General features: G+C 48.3%; 1 protein-coding gene across 2 annotated transcripts in view; it reads right to left on the minus strand.

Moving 5' to 3' along the window:
• Window positions 1–2,556, minus strand: part of MYO10 (myosin X) — a 211,098-nt gene extending 208,542 nt beyond the window's left edge. For both annotated transcript variants that reach the window (XM_059173683.1, XM_059173682.1), the window contains exon 1: window positions 2,047–2,556. In XM_059173683.1, coding sequence (XP_059029666.1) covers window positions 2,047–2,067 — 21 coding nt within the window. In that variant the 5' untranslated portion in view covers window positions 2,068–2,556. The remainder of the gene's footprint in view (window positions 1–2,046) is intronic.
• Between the last annotated feature and the right edge of the window lie 15,680 nt (window positions 2,557–18,236).

The raw sequence follows: 18,236 nt of genomic DNA on the forward strand, positions 1-18,236 counted from the left end.
TAGGTTAAGAGTTTGTCTCCAATTAACACAGCACAATGTTGCCCCTCCGGCCTTGATGGCCTCCCACTCAAAAGTGATTAAAATCAGGGGCAGAACTTTGAAGGTTAATTAGAAATACTCTAATACAAATACAACACAAGATTAAAAGCATAACTTTAAATAAATGCAAATTTATTTCAAGTCACCAACAACAGAGAAAAAAAGCTCTGGATTCTGCAATAAGCTCCCCAGGTTAGACAAATGACTTAAAGTCTTTAGATTAAGATTCATCATCCAGGAAATGAAGGGGGTGTAAATGATGGCCAAAGGCCAACTTCAATATTATATACGAATCGCTAAAATAATATACAACAACCAGGTCTCCTTACATTGAACAAAATATGGTATAAGGAAAAAGTATGTCAAGGAAAGGAGGTGAGGGCAGGTTACAGCAGACGCAGGTCATCCTGCAGTTCCCCCCACTTGCACTAGGGGACAGAGTTCTCCCCAAGGGGAGGCCACAACCCCCCCTCCCTCCAAGGTCCACAGACAGGCTTCAAGGGGAGTGAAACCCCAACAAACCGAACACAAATCCTGTATCTCAAGAGCTTTCCCAAGGGAACCATAAGACAAAAAGAAAACCAAAAAAAGTTATGAATTAGTGTCGTGGAGGCAGAGCCTAGGTTTTCTTACAGATGAAAGCAGTTAAACGCAGCCCATTGGACCCTCATAGTTGGTTAACCTACAACTCCTGAAAAAGTTCTGGTGCTTTCTTCCAGTCATGAAAACAAAAGTCTATAGGTTTAAAAAAAAAAAAAAACCCTATAGTCTTAACCATAGATTTCTTTAAAAGTAAAAATATGAATTAATGGATGACTCATTCCTTTCCACCCTTCCTCTCACAGCAAATGTGGGGATTACATAGGAAATACAACTGAAAAAAGTGGACATTACTATGACCAAGAATATATCACTTTGGCCATTAAAAACAGTTGTCTGAGAATACAGTAAGTAAGCATCCAGTAGGCTGAATGACTTGAAATACTATATCCAGTTAAGTCTGATAAAGCAAGTTGACCATCAGAGGCAAACCCTAACCAATGTCATTTGCTGAAAGATTCCAAACGGTCCTGGATTCACAAAACATCCCCTGGCTCTCAATGAAAGTCCCATCCGGCTCCCTTAAGTCAACTAAGTTTACTCTGAGCCACTTCAAACCTCAAACTTAAACAGAATCTATTAAATAAACACAACCAAGAAAGGAGAAGACGCCAAGAAACCACTGTAACTCTCGAACCCAGGGAGGAGGGGGGAAAAGGTTCTCGAGTCAAGGGTTTTCACGTAACCGTGGTGTCCCCTTCCCTCAATGACCCTGTACGGGGCATCAGTTTAATCTTTAAAAATAATCATGGTTTGCCCTAAATGACTTTCTTTAAATTCGAATTCAAAATCCGGCCAAGCCCGTCAGCACAAGTACATGATGTTTTGGTCTCCCCCTCTGGAATGATCTCAAACCCCGAACGGGTACATCTCGCTGAGAGCTGCAACCCGGACTCCAAAGGTCCCCCAGGCAGAGAACACAGTGAATGATTAAACCCCCGCCTGCCTTCTCGCACTTCTGAGCCGTCTGCTCTGGAAGGGTTTGCGCCCCTCTCACAGGAAGCCGGCACGTTGTGCAAAGGAAATTCCAGACCAGAACTTTCTTGGAGAAAGGCACGTCCCGGTTGAACTTGTTACTGGGCTTCCCGCACCCAGGCAGTCGGGCCCCGGCGCCCGGCGCCTCACCTCGCCCGCGGCGCCGCGGGGACACCCGCGAGCCAGCCACCCACGCGGAAGGAGGCTCACCTTCGCTACGGCCCGGAGCGCGGGACCAAACAAAACCTGCCCCGGCTTACTCATCCCCACACTCCCGGGTCGAGGGTGGGGGTGATTTCAGGCGACTCCCGCAAAGTTTCGCCCTCCCGGGCTTTGGGCAGGGCCCCCGGCGAGCGCGCGGCGCGGTGGGCAGATCCCTCCCGGCGCGCCGGGGCCAGGTCCCGGCAGGGTGGCCGGCGCGAGCGCACTCACCTCGGGGAAGAAGTTGTCCATTGTTCCAGGGCGCTCCCCGACTTGCCCGAGTCCCGCGTCCCGCTCGCGGAAGTCAGCCCAGCAGACGGTCCGGGGAAACCATGCGTGTCACGGCGCGACTCCCAGGAACCCGAGCCCGCGGGGCTCCCCCGCTGCCATGGCCTTACCCCCTTCTCGTCTTTCGCACCTTTTGTTTGCCCAAACCCAAGTCTCTAACTCATCCGTCCCAACTGCAGCCTTTGTCTCCCTGCCTCCAAGTTCCTTACTTCTGGGCGCAGCGCTCGCGAGCGGAGAACAGCTGGTGACACATTCTTCCCCCGGGCTGGGGGAGGGCGGCGGGGGTCTCGGGAGCTCGCCCCCTCCCTCTGCGCTCCTGCCGGAGGCGCTCGCCGCGACAGGGGGACAGCGGCCACAAAGCGAGTCCGGAGTGGCTCTCCCCGCGCGAGCGCCGCCGCGGTGAGGCTTCGGGCGCCTGGGCTCTGCCGGCTCACCGCGGCTCCGAGACTCGCAGACAGGAGCGCTCGCCCCGCCCACGCGCCCCGTCCCGCCCCGCCCCGCCAGGAGCTGAGCCCCGCCCACTCAGCCGGCCCTCCCATCCCGGCCGCCTCGCCCCTCCCCTCCAGGAGCCCAGCCCAAAGCCAACCCCGCCCCGCGCTTCCGCAGGGCCGGCCCCGCCCACTCCGCCTGCGGCGAGCGCGGCCGGAGCTGCGGGAGGCGAAGGCGAGGCTGGGGCTGCACCTCCTCCGGTCCCCGCCTGCCCGCCCAGGAGTGGGCGGGGGAGTAGACTCTACCCTCTGGTGATTGAGACCAAGTAGTCACCGGGGAGGAGGGGTTGGGGGATTCTTTTGTGCCTTTGATCTTCAGCGGCCCCTGGAACCGGCTCAACACGGATCTCATTAACGCAGATCGGCAGATGAGCGACCCCGGGGAAGGAAGCGCGGTCGGCCGAGCTGCCCCGGCTGTGGGGCCAGATCAAAGCGGGGAGCCGAGGCTCCTCAGAATTTCTGGAAGCTGCCTTCCCGTGTTGAGTTTCTCTCTTGCCGTCAGGTTAAAGGACGTTTTCCTAGCGGCGGGAGAATGCCGTTTTGTAACCTGGAAGAGGACAGGGCCAATTGCGCCGTAAAAAATGTGACCCTTTTCCTAGATCTAAAGGAAGCAGGCAAAGGCGAGTGGGATGGGTGAACGATCAGCCCCACCTGATACTCTTTCCTCTAGGGCAGGTCCTCACACTTGAGCGTGCCCAGGAATCACCTGGGAATCTTGTTAAAATGCAGACTGGAATTCAGTGGGGACATTTCCAACGAACTTCGAGGTGCCCTCAAAGGGTGGCACGTGGCCCTGTGCTGGCCTGCAAACTGGAGCCTGTCTGTAACAGGTAGAAAACCTGCAAGCAAAGGTCCAGGAACTTTCATAGGTTTAAGAAAATGCCACAACCACCAAGCGAATGATCGGTGGACTCTTTGAACCGGGGATAAACCAGTTTTGGTGTTGTCAGACTCCTAGTGAGTCATACCCTGCACAGCAGGGTTCTACTATTGGTATCCTGCAAATTGGAAACAAAAACGACTGGTTCTTCACCACAAGTGGTGTGAGAAGCTCTCTCCGGGGGAATCGCCTACTGTTACTCATCCTTAAAGCTTAAATCAGAAAGTCACGTCTTCCAGGGGAAGCCTTCCCCAAAACGCCAGGCCACTCATCCAGCCTCCAGCCCTACCTAACCACCTGGTGTGCCTTATTCCTAACACTGTTGAGGAAACTGTATGTTTTAAGGGTCTTTTTATTGGTGTCCTGTCTCTCTTTGGTTGGGAGACTAGAAGCTCCTCAACAGGGGGAAACTGAGCTTTAAAATGTGTATCCCCCACCTGCCTTGCAGAATGAGTGGATGAAGCATCCTTTTTTAATCCTTCTGGGAAAAATCCAAGTGTGTTTAAAACCTGAACCTCAGAGCAGTGCTTCGGCATAAATGTCCTGAGACCCACCCCCCTTGCCTTTGGAAAGAGTCAAAGTATAAATTCATGTTCCTGTGCCCTGGTTCACAGGTGGATATACTGAAGCCCTTAAAGCTTGTGTCCCCGGTGGCAAAGAAAACGAAGATGGAGGCAGGACCCAGGCACCAGCTTAGTCAAATGAGGGAAGCTGCCACCTGTGCTCAGAGGTGGGGGGGTACAAAACAATTACAGTCATTATGGTGTTAATCTGTACAGAACATCTCTCAGGATAAATTACCAGGCCGCTTGTTCTGGCGAGGAGGGTGCAGGTGTGGCTTGGTTCCCAGCAACCACCCAGTCAGTAATGTACTGTATGTCCTTGGCCGTGTCATTTCAAAGTCACTTTCCTATACTGGCTCATCATTCGTCACGAATGGACTACACTAATACAACATGTGAATATTAGAGGCGACTGGAGAGAGGGGGATCCTTCTGTAATCCTAAAACTGCTCAAAAACAAAGTCCATGAATTTTTTAAAGTCACTTCCCTGTTGATTAAGAAGATTTAGGTAATAATTACCCCCCACCTTGACTCATGTAAAGAATTGTGAGCCAAGTCCAATACATAAAAGTTGAATTTTACTGAATTATATTTCTTGAAAAAGTTTACACCACCTTATCAAAATCTCCTGAAACAGATGTTTAAAAAAAGAAAAACATGGGGCGCCTGGGTGGCTCAGTGGGTTAAGCCGCTGCCTTCGGCTCAGGTCATGATCTCAGGGTCCTGGGATCGAGCCTCGCATCGGGCTCTCTGCTCAGCAGGGAGCCTGCTTCCTCCTCTCTCTCTCTGCCTGCCTCTATGCCTACTTGTGATCTCTCTCTGTCAAATAAATAAATAAAATCTTTAAAAAAAAAAAATAAAAAAAAAAAATAAAAAAAATAAAAAAAGAAAAACGCAAAAAAATACAACTCAGTCTTGGTGGGGGGTGAGGGGGTGGGCTGGGTGCCTAAATACATTGACATTTTCGTAAGCACCCAACTAGGCAATTCTGAGTTTGAGAATCACTGCTTTCCATTGTCAGAATTCATCAGATTTTCTGTATAAACACATATTCTCCAAAAGGTGTAAAGATGAACTGTAGCAGTAAGACTGTGCTGAACAACCAAGTGCCTGTTATTTTAAGCGATCCAGATAGGACTAACTTTATAGTTAGTCTAGATTTATCTATCTATAGATAGATCTAACTCAAGTCTTTGTGGTGGAATCCTTTGTTTCAAAGGATGATCTTCAGTTTACAAGGGCTTAGACAAAGTTGAACAGAGAAGGGAAGTATTTTAAATCAATAGATTTCTAAGAATATCTAATAATATCTAACCCCTTACCATTTTTAAAAAGCTATGTGCTTCCTTTCAAGAAGCTGCCTTACCCATTGGGCAAAGCCCTTTGGGCTAAAATGGGTAAACTCCACGCCCTAAGAATTGACAGGCAGAGGCTCAAGGGAATGTTAAAGCCAGAATGGGCACATTTCTCAGAAGCCAAGTTCCCTTCTCAATTATCCTTATTTCTCAAAGACTCCATGCTAACTTTTCGTTTTCAAAATGAAACACCAAACAAACAAACAGACAAACAAAAACCCACCTCAGGTTACGTTCTCTTATTTAGCTGCCAAAATTAGCCCACGATAAACCACTCCAATACAGATGGGAACAGGTCTCCACTCTAAGGAAGAATTATGTAGGTATCTGCGCGAGTGAGGTAATACAATCTTCCTCTGTTTTTATTTTCCACTATGTGTGTGTTTGTTTTTAGTTGAAGTGTGTTGTCTTAAGCTCCTTTGTGATTTCCAATGGAGTCCTTTTTAGTTGTTCTGTTGCTGATATCACTTCCTAATCTGGTTGTGTCTTCATGTGTAGAATCTTTTCCATCACTTCTGTTTTTATAAAAAACTCACCTCTAATTGCTCCAGTCAGAGTAATGGTTTAATTACTAGGTATGGAAAGGGAAAGTTCAGGAAGGTTCTTTCACACAAATTAGAAGTTGAGAACTGACACAACTCTAAAATCCTGTTTTTCGTGCTTCACTAACCAGGGGTGGTCCTTTCGGTTGACTTGTGGTCTTGGGTGTTTAAAAATTCAAATGTGTTCCTTTTTGAACAAAAAAAAGAAGGGCATTTTTAAAATTCTCTTTAAACTTTTAGACAAGAGTTTTGTTGGCTTGTTTACCTCTGATAACTTGCAATTCAAAAATCCTGAAGGCAATTTTTTTTCTCATATGAAATGGAAAATGTGCAAGATTTCTGTAGAAAGAATAAAATCTGCAGTGAAGATATGTGAAATGTTTTCCAATCTGATAGAATTGAACAAGTACAGAAGAATAAACAGAAATAAAGCACAAGGGATAAGACACTCAAAAAACTAAGCTGCTGGCAGTCATATTTTTCCTAAACCCCACGAACAAGGGCTAAAGCTATAATTTACCTCCTCAGAAGCGGGACAGTCCACAGACAGCCTATTCTAACTAGATTCCATCTCTTCAAACAAGAGCAGGAACATTTTCTAAATTGATGTCCCACGCATACAGGCAGAGTGGTTTTCCTAAAATCCATCCACTTCCATTTAAAGCGCTTGGTCCTGGTTCTGTTGAATGGGATAAATGTAACCAAATCCTCAAAACCCTCCGGGATGATACAGAGTCTGCTCATGGAGAGACTGTGTGCCGGCGCCCTTTCTCCCTTGATCTCTTGGTATCTTCCTGCTCCCTCTCTTTCCTTGCTCCAGAGGGACCTGGAGGCTGACTTTGACTTTGCAGAGCTGCTCCTGTCTCCCGCTCTGTTAATCACGTGTTTACCACTTCCAAACCTCGTGCCCTCACGAACTGCCCCTTCCTGCAGTTTTCCCCGTTCCTGTGGATGGAGCCAGTAAATGGGACTGTGTCTATCCTCCTTGAAAACGGGCCATCTTCAGACCCCTGCCTTGTCCCCTTCTCTGCTTAGGCTCCAAGCCATCAGCGCCGCAGCCCCTTATGATCAGCTATATGTGCCCGCAACTCCACGCTCTCGAAGATCACCGTGACCTTGACATAATCAAATTCGACAGCTTGTTCTCAAACATCACCCACCCCGGACACAGCCCCTCCTCTGGAATTCTTCCACTTCTCGGCTTGGGGGCCAGCTTCCTGAGTGTGCGGTCTGTAGAGAGAGGCGCCCAGGACCCTCGGCTCAGAAGGGGGCCCCAGGCTTTATTTAATTCTCTGCTGTGTTGTCTTAAAATCCTTAATGACTTTTGTTTTTCTCTTTTTCCGGGGGCCCTGAAAATTCCACACCGCTAAGCCAGTCCCACCTAGCTTTGATAAGACTGTCTTTGTCCAATTTCCCCAACTCACTGGCCTCTTTCTCTGCCCCTTGGACAGGCTCCTTTTCTCCATCACTGCCCCCCCATCCCGAAATATGGTCCATCCTAGGCGCGTGTCCCTTCCTCCTGCTTACGTTGTCACCCTGCGCCCATCGTCGGTGACAGTCTCTTCAGAAATGCGTCCGTGGCTCAGGCTCTGAGAAGTCGCAGCCATGTATGTCCACACACCTGGCGCCTGCCTGCCAGCAGGTGCTTCTCCTCCTTCCTGCGCCCAAACCAAACCTTCCTCACTCTCCTCACGCCCTTCCTTCCCTCGACCTGCCTCTCTTTGCTCAGGGAATCCGGAATCCAGGGGCCTCCATGAGTAGGTCTCTGTCACTCAGAGGTGCCCCCCATCTTTCTGAGGACAATCTCGGTCGGCTGAGGGTGAGAGTTCACGTTGTCAACCCCCCTCTCCCCTGCACAATCTTCAAGCTTCTTTGGCCCCACACAGGTGACTGCGGTTCGGCCAGGTGGATGCAGCCCTTCAGGGTCTCACCTGGGGAAGCAGGGAGGCGCGTCTATGTGAGCGACCCAGGGTGGGGGTGGGGGACAGCCGGGGCAGAGGGTCTGGGTGGTCAGGTTGGGGCATTGGGCGGCGATTGTCCGCCTGCTGGAGCAGCATCTTGCTTCTGAGGTGGGTCGGTGACCGACTCAGCAGACCCATTCCAGGCGGTGGGTCTGAGAATCGTTTCTGGAAATCTCAAGCCCACGCCTCCTGCCCTTCCAATGGTACAGCCAGCTCTGTAAGACCCTTCAGTAATCTCCTGCTTGAATTCTCTCAAGTGGGTTTTGTTGTATGCAAGGTGCCAGTGCCTTCCGAAGGGTGTCACATCTGGGACAGTGGGGCCTTGTGTCGGGAGGTGCTTTTCTCCAGGTGGTCGAAGTCCTCCTTCGGGGCCTGCCACTGTCTGGGGCCGGCTGTGCCATCTGGAGAAACTCTGTGGCCTCGGATCAGTCCCATGGAGGGTTGGTCCTCATTTCTTCCCTTTGGGGCACTCTCTGACCCTCTGCCATGCACGTGGTGCCAACCAGACATCTAGGCATTTATTGGGCTCTCTCTGGGGCCCATGGCGGGACCTCAGTCCCAGGGAGGACGGCCACTTGGGTTCTCCTGCTGGCCCATGCGATGTGTTCTTCACAGGACTGTGAGGGATTGGCCTCCTGATTGAGATTAACGAGCTATTATTGAGTGACTTTCCTTCTCCTCACACAGGATGGCTGTACCCCTGGCTCCCAACAGGAGAGCTGGTGCGTGGACCCTAAGAAGACCCAGTGTACATGCTCAGCAATAAACCAATACTGAAGGGCTCAGTATTCTAGATCTTCATGGGGGAATCACTCACTATACCTCACATGGGCTCATGAATTTTGTAATACAGATTATAATCAGATTATTTATATATGTACAGAGGGTTCATATACCTTATGGGTAGGCCTGAAGAATAGCACAAAAAAACAGCCTAAGGTTGGCATTCCGGTGAGAAACTTGGGGGGTATGATTCATGGGCTACATCAAGGCCAATCTGATGCACATTCTTTTTGGCAACGTGGCAAAGCTCTGTTTTTCCCACCTGAAACAGCCTGAAATGGCCCCTACTGCTCTTGCTTCTTAAATGAGTGAAGAATATGTTTGGAATGTTTTTTTCCCTAAGGTTTCTCGTAAAGGCAAGTATTAGAAAACAAATCAGATAAGCACCGAGCATGGTTTGTGTAAGAATGTCTAGGACAGAGTTGTTTATGGCAGTTGGCGACCTGGACACCCGATGGTGCCCAGCCACAGGCAAGACTGGTGGAGTGAATTATGGCGAGTGCCCAGAGCAGCTCACTCTGGGTTAGCTGCCTGCTTCTGGGTCACGAGCTATCTAGACCCACGTGACTTCAGCCTCCTCACGAGGCTGGGCCTTGACTTTGGCGGGCCTGGGCTTGCTTTCCAGGGCAGTCAACAGCCCTCTCTCTGGTGGCAGCTGGCGGCCGGGCACTGGGGGGCAGCTGGTGGTTGAACAGCTGGGCCGCTTTCTGCACATGGTGGTTCTTCACACTGCGGCGGTCTCTGTATTCCGGGGGGGGTGGGGAGGGCAGAATTCGCAAGACCTTTGGACAACTTGCCCAAAAGTTAGATGGCATTGCTTTAGCCATGTTTAATTGGTCAAAACCCAACACAAGGTCAGTCCAGGTGGAAGAAGCAACATAGAATTTGTGACCATTTTGGGGGAAGGAGAGAGAGAGAGAGAGTGTGTGTGTATGTGTGTGTGTGTGTTAAAGTTATATAGCGCTAAATTGCACAATAGACTGAGCCTGGATGTCTCAGCCAGTTAAGCACCTGCCTTGGACTCAGGTCCTGATCCCAGGTTCCAGGGATCGAGCCCTGCCTCCGGCTCCCTGCTCAGCAGGGGGCCGGCTTCTCTCCTCCCTGCTCGTGCTTTCTCTCATATCTCTGTCTCTCTCAAGTAAATAAATAAAATCTTTAAAGAGAAAAAAAAAGTAAAGTGCACAATAGCATTTAATACATTCACAGTGTGCTTGGAAGCGTTGAATACAGTCACAATGTTGTGTGGCCATCTCCCTGGCCAGAATATTCTCATCACCCCCAAAGGAAATCTCATATCCATTAACCAGTTCCTCCGATTCCTGTTTACCCCCAGCCACCAGCAACCACCAATTTGTCTATGGCTTTGCCTGTCTTGGGTATTTCCTATAAATGGCATCATACACAGCTTTTGTGACTGGCTTCTTTCATCAGCATGTTTTCAAGACGGTCCGCAGTAACACGACTATCGGGACTTCGTTCCTTTTCCTGACTGAATAATATTTCATTGTGGGATGGACCTCCTCTTGTCAATCCCTTTGCTAGTGGATGGATGTCTTCATTGTTTCTACTTTCTCGCTGAGGTGAGTCGTGCTGCTGTGAGGACTCCCGTGTCTGTTTTCAATTCTTTGGGAGAATTCAATTCATCTAAGAGTGCGATTGCTGGGTCATATGGTAACCCCATGTTTAAGTTTCTTGAAGGACCACCAGACTGTACTGCTCTGGGGCATTTTTAATCCACCACACTACCCATATGTATTGATGTGGAAATGTGAATAAGAAACACAAGGACACGTTTTATCTGCACGGTGCAACAGTTTAAAACAGACCATGGTTTAAGGCAGACAAGTTTACTTTTCTTTCATAAACAAAGTCCGGAGGGCTGCGATGTTCCATAAAGTCTTTAGGGACACGGACTCCTTCCAGCTCACTCTGCAGTGTCCACTGTGGGCTCTCAGGCTTGCAGTGAGAGAGCGTGAGCTTTCCACACAGCAGGAAGCAGAGAGGGACAGTGACTGGCAGAGGGAACACAGAGCCCGTCCGCTGCTTCTTAGGGCAGTTTCCCCGACATTTGCACAGCGCATCTGTATGTATTCTACTGCACAGAACTTAGTCGTCAGCTGCAGGAATACTGAGAAATATAATATTTATTCTGGGTTTTCTTGACCCAGCTACAAACTTATTACTTAGAAGCAGGAAAGACTAGATACTAGGGAACAGCTGCCTGGCTCTTCACATCTGTTAAAATTAATGGTGTAGAAAGCTTTGCAAGAAAAAAAAAAATACACTTCACAGATGTTATCCCTAGATAACAAGGATATGGGCAATTAAAAAATTATTCTTGGCCCCGTTCTATATTTTCTGACTTCTTGGTGACACCTCTAGGATCATAAATGTATCCTTATTTTCAAAAATAGAATACACATTTCCTCTGTAAGAGCAGAACTTCATTTACTCTTCTTTTTCTTTGATTAATAAAAAAATGTTTATTGTGTATGTGTGTTGTCAGGTGTTAGGAGATACAAAGATGAGTAAGACAGGATCTCTAAAGAAATCAGTCGACCAGTTGCAGAGAGACACTAAAAGATAATCTTGAAATGACTATGAAAATGTCTATAGTAAGAAGCATATGCAAAATTTTAAGGGAAACCTTAAAAAAAAAAATAGAGTAAAGCCTGAGGAGCATTATGGCTAAATTGTGTCCCCCAAAATTCCTATGTTGCAGTCCTAGTTCCTAGTACCCTATGATGTGACTGTATTTGGATATAAAGACTTTCAAAATGTGACTAAGTTAAAATGAGGTCTTTAAAGTGGGCCCTAATCCAACAGGACCAGTGTCCTTATAAGAAGAGGAAATTTGGACCCACAAGGAGACACAAGAGATGCATTCACAGAGGAAATCCAGGAGAAGACACAGCAAGCCGAGGTCAGGGGCCTAAGGGGAAACCAAACCTGCCAACCCCTTGATCTTGAACTTACACCTTCTAGAATTGTGAGAAAATCAATTTTTGTTGTTTAAGCCACCCAGCCTGTGGTATTTTGTTATGTCAGTGCTAGCCAACTAACACAGGGAGTCAGGAAAAAGTTCGCAGAGAGCTGCCCTGGACCCAGGGCTCAGTGGATGAGTAGGAGTCTTCTAGGGGAAGCAGAGCGGAAAGCACATCCCCGGCCAAGGACACGTGGAAGGTGCCAGAGGCATGAAGAGCATTTTCAGGGAAGGGAGCCCCTCATGGTTGGGGCAGAGAGTGTGTGTGTGTGCGTGTGTGCCTGCGTGTGGTTCTAGGAGACAGACCCAGAGAGTTTGCTACAACTTTATATTAAGCCGTTTTACAATCGGCGGTATGCTAGCAAGTGTTGACAGCTGACTGGGGAGGGCAGCAGACAGCCCTGAATCACACCATGGCACTTGCCAGTTTCTGCGGTGTGAATGCTCTCACCATGGCTGATTTCTAGCTCTCACCATGATTCACGGAACGTGGAGTTGAGAAGAGACCCCTTCTTAGCTGCTATTTCCACCACGCAGAGACAAGAGACATAACCACCTTGAGGGCATAGGTAATAGTAAAAGTGTGCTAGAATAATTTGGTAACAACGAGTGTTGAGTATTTACTATTTTGGGCTTTCATATAATTTATTATTTTTTTAATTTTATTTACATTCACGGTTTTTATTTCATTTAATTGCAAGTTTATGTGACTTCATGGTGAATAATGGCTGTGTTTAACCACCAGCCCAGAAAATTCTTGACAATTTACCCTTTTGTTGTCACAACCTGTTTACATCTACTATTTCATAAATTATTCCACGTGCCGCTTTGGCGGGGGCGGCGGTCAGGACTCTGTAAGTCCTGCATTGCAATTTTTGGGCTCTGGCTGAGCAGTGAACATGGGAGATCTGCTGAGAAAGCCAAAGGAGTGGGAGGCAGGAGAAAGAATCCCGGTGGCTCTACCAGTAGTTAAACCATCACGCAAGAGATGAGATTAACTGAAGCCCTGGAGAAGAGGGGTAAGGTCGTTTGGGGGATGCGGGAGGAAGATAAAGGAAGATGTCAGGGAGAGAGGAGATCCTGAGCTGACCAGGAAGATGGGCGAGTGCATTTTCAAAGTCGATGCCCTCTGCGGGCTGAGCTCCTTAGTAATCAGGAGATCAGGCGATGTGCACGCTTGCTCTGCTGACTGTACCGGGGTAACTCGTGGTTAGCTGAAAGCCAGAGTATTGCAGCTCTGAGCGGGGAAGGGATTTTGGCCACTACCCGCCACCAGGTGCAAGGGCCAGGGTGAAGAGAGGCAGTGTATCCATGGTAACGCAGGGTCAGTGGGAGGTTGGGTACCAGAGGGAAGGCATCAAGAGAAGAAAATACAGAAAAACTGGACTGGAGAACCTACTCTCACTGAGATCACAGACACAGCCAGATGGGGGCTCCGCCAACTTCCCTCTCAAAGCGCTGTCCTAACTTCAGCTTTACTGCCCGTGCCCCCCCAGGCCGTAGCACCTCCTTGTTCTCTCTGACCAACCTTCCTTCCCCTTATCATCCTTCCCCACCAGCACCCTCTTCTCTAGCAGACCTTTCTGGCCAGCGGACAACCTGTTCAGTAGCCCCCATTTCAATCTCTCAAGGAAGGCACACTATCCTCCAGGACCCCCCACGGTCCTCATAGCAAAGCAAACCCCAAGTGTTCTGTCTTTTGGGGTCTCCACTGCTCTCCTTCTTCCTCAAACCCTTTCCCGCTCCTCACGGTCAGGGTCACAAATGACTGCTCTGCTCCACAGCAGGGAGAGTGATTGCTTAAGGTGTAGATCCACACTTCACCGTTGCCCTTCAAAGCTGCAAGGGACTTCTTTCTGTTTATTTTACTTATCTACTAGTTTTAATTTTAGCCTTGCAAGGTCCTGCTTTCTGGCCTTTCTGCCCTACCTAGCCAGCAGACTGGCCACCTGGAGCACACAGGCCACAGAGCTTGAACCTGCCCCGGGCCTTTGCACATGTGTTTCCTTTACCAGCAATGTCTCTTCACCTTCCAATCCGCCATTCCCTCTGCCAGGCTGCCCCCTCTCCTCACTTGGGGTTCGGCTTGAGGTGGGATCGGATCTGCCGTGGAATTCAATGCCAGCACAGCTGTCGTACTGTACGACGCTGCTCTCCCTGATTTCTTCAGAGCCTCCATCACTCTTAGAAATGATCTGACACATTCAGTCTGCAGCCGGCAGCCCACGGGCCAGATCTGACCCAGAGCCCGTTTTTGAAACCTTATGGCCCATGGAGTGGTCCCTTTCAGGAAAGATTTGCTGATCCCTGGTCGACTTGTTGACTGTCTAGAACACCAGATCCCTGACAACGGGGGATTTGTCTGTTTCCTACTGTCTCTCAAACACTCAGAAGCATGTCTATCACTGCTGCATAAATGAACGGTTGATAATGAAGGAGTGATGGTATTGTTAGGGAAGACACTTGCGTGTCAACGGGCTAAGCCTGATGATATTTACGGTACCTCTAGCACTGCTACAAAGAGTAAGGACTAAGGCGTATTAACAAGAGCTACTGTGCTGGGCGCTGCTCTCAGTGCGTTGCTTGCATTTTGTTTGATGCGCCCATCAACTCTGCAAGGAAGGTTTCGTTCTACTTGTTTTATACAGAAGGAAACCCAGGCTCAGTGTGAGAATGTCCATCTTCTCAGTGTTGATTGGAGGCACACAGGAACAGGAGATCTCTCAAACTTATGTTCCTTCTTCTGTCCTAGCCTAGAAAGACCATGAACTTCAGAGAAAAAGAAAGAACTTGGTTCTACCATTGGACTTTGCAAGCTTTATGACTTGTGCGTGGATCTGGTTAGTGTGAGGCTGGGGAATTGCCACCTATTATGAGGATTGTTAAGGACTAAGTAAGATAAAAAACACATAATGTAGCCCCTGATACACAGGGGTACTCGAAACTGTTATCTTCCTTCTGTTTGTTTGTTTGTTTGTTTCTTTTTAAAGATTTTATTTATTTATTTATTTGATACACAGAGATCACAAGTAAGCAGAGAGAGAGGAGGAAGCAGGCTTCCTGCTGAGCAGGGAGCCCTATGTGGGGCTCGATCCCAGGACCCTGGAATCATGACCTGAGCCAAAGGCAGAGGCTTTAATCCACTGAGCCACCCAGGCGCCCCCCTTCTGTTTCTTTAGACTACGAATAGGACAAGATTCCTTCCCTCTGTTTCCCTCACTTCTGGAAGGGAGTCGGCAGAGGGTGGAGGGCCTACTCTCCAGGTTGGCTCCGCATTTGTGTCTGTGTTTTCACAGTAGGGACAGCACTCCCCTGGGGTGGGACACTGGCCACAGTTTTCTCCTGGGTGACTCTCACCACTCCCTTTGATTGGAAACAATCCCACCTCTTCAGCTGCTTTCCCTCTGGGACTTAGCGTTCCCTTTCCACACCTTCTGCCTCTGCTTTCTCATATCCAACCCCCTGCCCTGATCCCTGCCCAGAACAAAGAGAAACTGAGACGGAAAACAATACCTGGCAAGAAATGAAATTATCTGTGGTTGCAGCACTGAGTGGATGCAGGGAACGGCAAATGGGGTAGGTCATGAGGAAAATTTGCAGGAATCTCAATATACTAAGACTATAATGAATTTAGTGTTGCTGGAAAAGAACATTTTGGGGGTGGTGGGAAAAGAGGCATGGAAATATATTACGGTTTGTGCATTAGTCAAGGGATACTCTGAATTAAGCAAGAAAAACCAACCCTGGCAAATGTTAGGAGGAAAAAAAATATGCACAGTTGATTGGGCAGGTAGATTGTGGAATTGATTGGGCAGGTAGATTGTGGAATTGATTGGGCAGGTAGATTGTGGAATCAGAGGGTAGAGACTTCCTCTTCTGGCACCGTGTTGAATATCGGAGAGCATGATGGCTCAGTCCGTTAAGCATCTGCCTTCAACTCAGGTCACGATCCCAGAGTTCTGGGATCGAGCTCCATGTCCGGCTCCCTGCTCAGCTTCTCCCTCTGCCTCTGCTGCTCCCGCCCCACTTACGCTTTCTCTCTCGCTCTCGCTCTCAAATAAATAAATAAAATCTTTAAAAAAAAAATAGTAGCCTGTATCACCACAAACACTTCGATCACGCTGGGTGTGATACACTAGGCGTCCTTTAAAAGTCATGTCTATTCTAATTGAGGGACAGTCTATAAAAATGCTTGACCAGTACTCCTTCAACTGTCAAAGTCATCAGAAACAAGCAAAGACTGAGAAATGTTACAAACCAAGGAGGCAGGCTGTGGGATCCTGGAACAGAAAAGGCATATTTGTGGAAAAGCTAGCAAAATCTGCATGAAGTCTGAAGTTTAGTTAATAGGAATGGACCAACACCGGTTTCTTCATTTTGACAAATGTGCCAAGGTTACGATGTCAACATACTACCTTTACAACTTTTCTGTAAACCTAAAATTATCCCTCCCCCCAAAAGTGTATCATCTTTTTTTTTTTTTTTTAGAATTTTATTTATTTGACAGAGAGAGATCACAAGTAGGCAGAGAGGCAGGCAGAGAGAGAGGAGGAAGCAGGCTCCCCGCTGAGCAGAGAGCCCGATGTGGGGCTCAATCCCAGGACCCTGGGATCATGACCTGAGCCGAAGGCAGAGGCTTTAACCCACTGAGCCACCCAGGCGCCCCCCAAAAGTGTATCTTCTTAAAAATCCATCAATCTGTCCATAACAGAGTAAGGGGAATCCACAAAGGCCCAGAGGAAGAAAAGGCAAAACCACAAAGCCAAGTGATGCCCCATGCCAAGGAGGAATGCAGGACAAAACTTCGTGAGTCACAGCAGAGGCTCTTGTGAAAAGCAGGGATCCTCGAAGGACGACACCCTCAGGAACGCACAGCGCTGAGAATTCCCAGCCGCTGCCAAAGATGCTGATCAGAAAATGTGTCCATTTAGGCCTCGATGTGGGGAAAAAAATAGAAACTCTCCCGAGATCTCATAAACACAAGCGGTTCTTATTCTGGTTTAAACTTTCAATTTGTACTACCTGTTGTGGGTGGAATTGTGAGCCCTGAAAATCCGATGTTGAAATCCTAACCTCCAGTACCTTGAAATGTGACCATACCTGGAGGTAAGGCTTTAGAAGGGTTATTAAGTTAAAGTGAGGCCATTAAGGTGGGCCCTAATTCAAGATGACTTGGCGTTCTGTTAGAAGAAGAAATTCGGACATGCAAAGAGAAACCAGGAGTGTGGGTGTGCTCAGAGCATCCCACGAGGACACAGCCAGAAGGTGGCTGTCTGTGAGGCAAGGAGAGAGACCTCGGGAGAAACCAACCTTTCCAATACCTCAATGTTAGACTTTGAGCCTCCAGAATTATGAGAAAAGAAGTTTCCATCGTTTAAGCCACGCAACTCCAGGAACTTTGTTATGGCAGCCTTAGCGAGTGGCTCAGGAAAACCCGGGGAAAATTTTAATTTTAAGCAAACGCATAGGCAAAGCCCTTTCGAGGCCAATCTGGGTAAGAATTCACTCTCGTCTCAACATCTCTGGGCTTCCCAGTGATGAAGATCAGCTATATGTGAACTCACAATAAAACAGAAAATCTTACCAGTCGCTTATTTTCCTGTTCATTGAAATAAGGAAGTTAGCTGTGTGGGGCTGGTGTGGGGGCTCCAAGGCCCTTGGGGTCCTCCATGTCTTGTGTTTTCTATTATGCTGATTGGAATGGGTCTAAGAGGCAGTGGAAGAAGAAGACAGGAGAGCACCAACAGAGACTTGCTGGGAGTTTTATTATAAAGGGAAGCAGGGAAATGGAGAGGTACTTGGGGTAGGAAACAAAGACAAAAGAGGTTTGATTTTAAGATGGAGAGGGCACCTATGTTTGGATGCTCATGGGAACGGCACAGTTGAAGGGGAAAGAGGGCCGAAACGCAGGGCAGGAGCACCACTGGGGAGATGGCTTTGCATTGCTCAGAGAAGAAGACGTACAGTACCTGGGCCGTGCAGTAAGGGTGGCTGACTAGGAAGGAGGGCTTCAGAGAAGAAAGAGTCTCCAGATTTGGAGATGGGACCAAGGGGAACTGAACAAGGAGCTCACCCGGCTGATGCTCGAGGGCCTCTCCCTGCTGCAGCGTCTTCAAGGGCCTGGGACGGATTGCGATAATGTATCCCTATGGTCACAAGGCTTTGTACATCTTTTATGAGATATTTTCAATGTAATAGATTCACTTAAGGTTTTCCATTCTGTGTCACATTTCTGTATATTCTGGGGCATTAGAGTACATTCTGTACATTCTCGGATAGATAGGCACACACGCTAACACACGATGCAGACACGTGTGTTATTTTTATTTATTAATTTTTTACTTTTTTAAATTTAAAGATTTATTTATTTGAGAGAGAGAGAAGGAGAGAGGGCATGAGCGGGGGGAATGGCAGAGGAAGGGCGAGAGAGAGAATCTCAAGCAGACTCCTCGCTGAGCATGGAGCCCAACCTGAGGCTCCATCTTACAACCCTGAGATCATGACTTGAGCCAAAATAAAGACTTGAGTGCTTAATTGACTGAGACAGGTGTCCCCCACAGACTTATTTTTAAAAATT

This window comes from Mustela lutreola, chromosome 5 (assembly GCF_030435805.1).
Source record: "Mustela lutreola isolate mMusLut2 chromosome 5, mMusLut2.pri, whole genome shotgun sequence".
Classification (NCBI taxonomy): Eukaryota; Metazoa; Chordata; class Mammalia; order Carnivora; family Mustelidae; genus Mustela; species Mustela lutreola.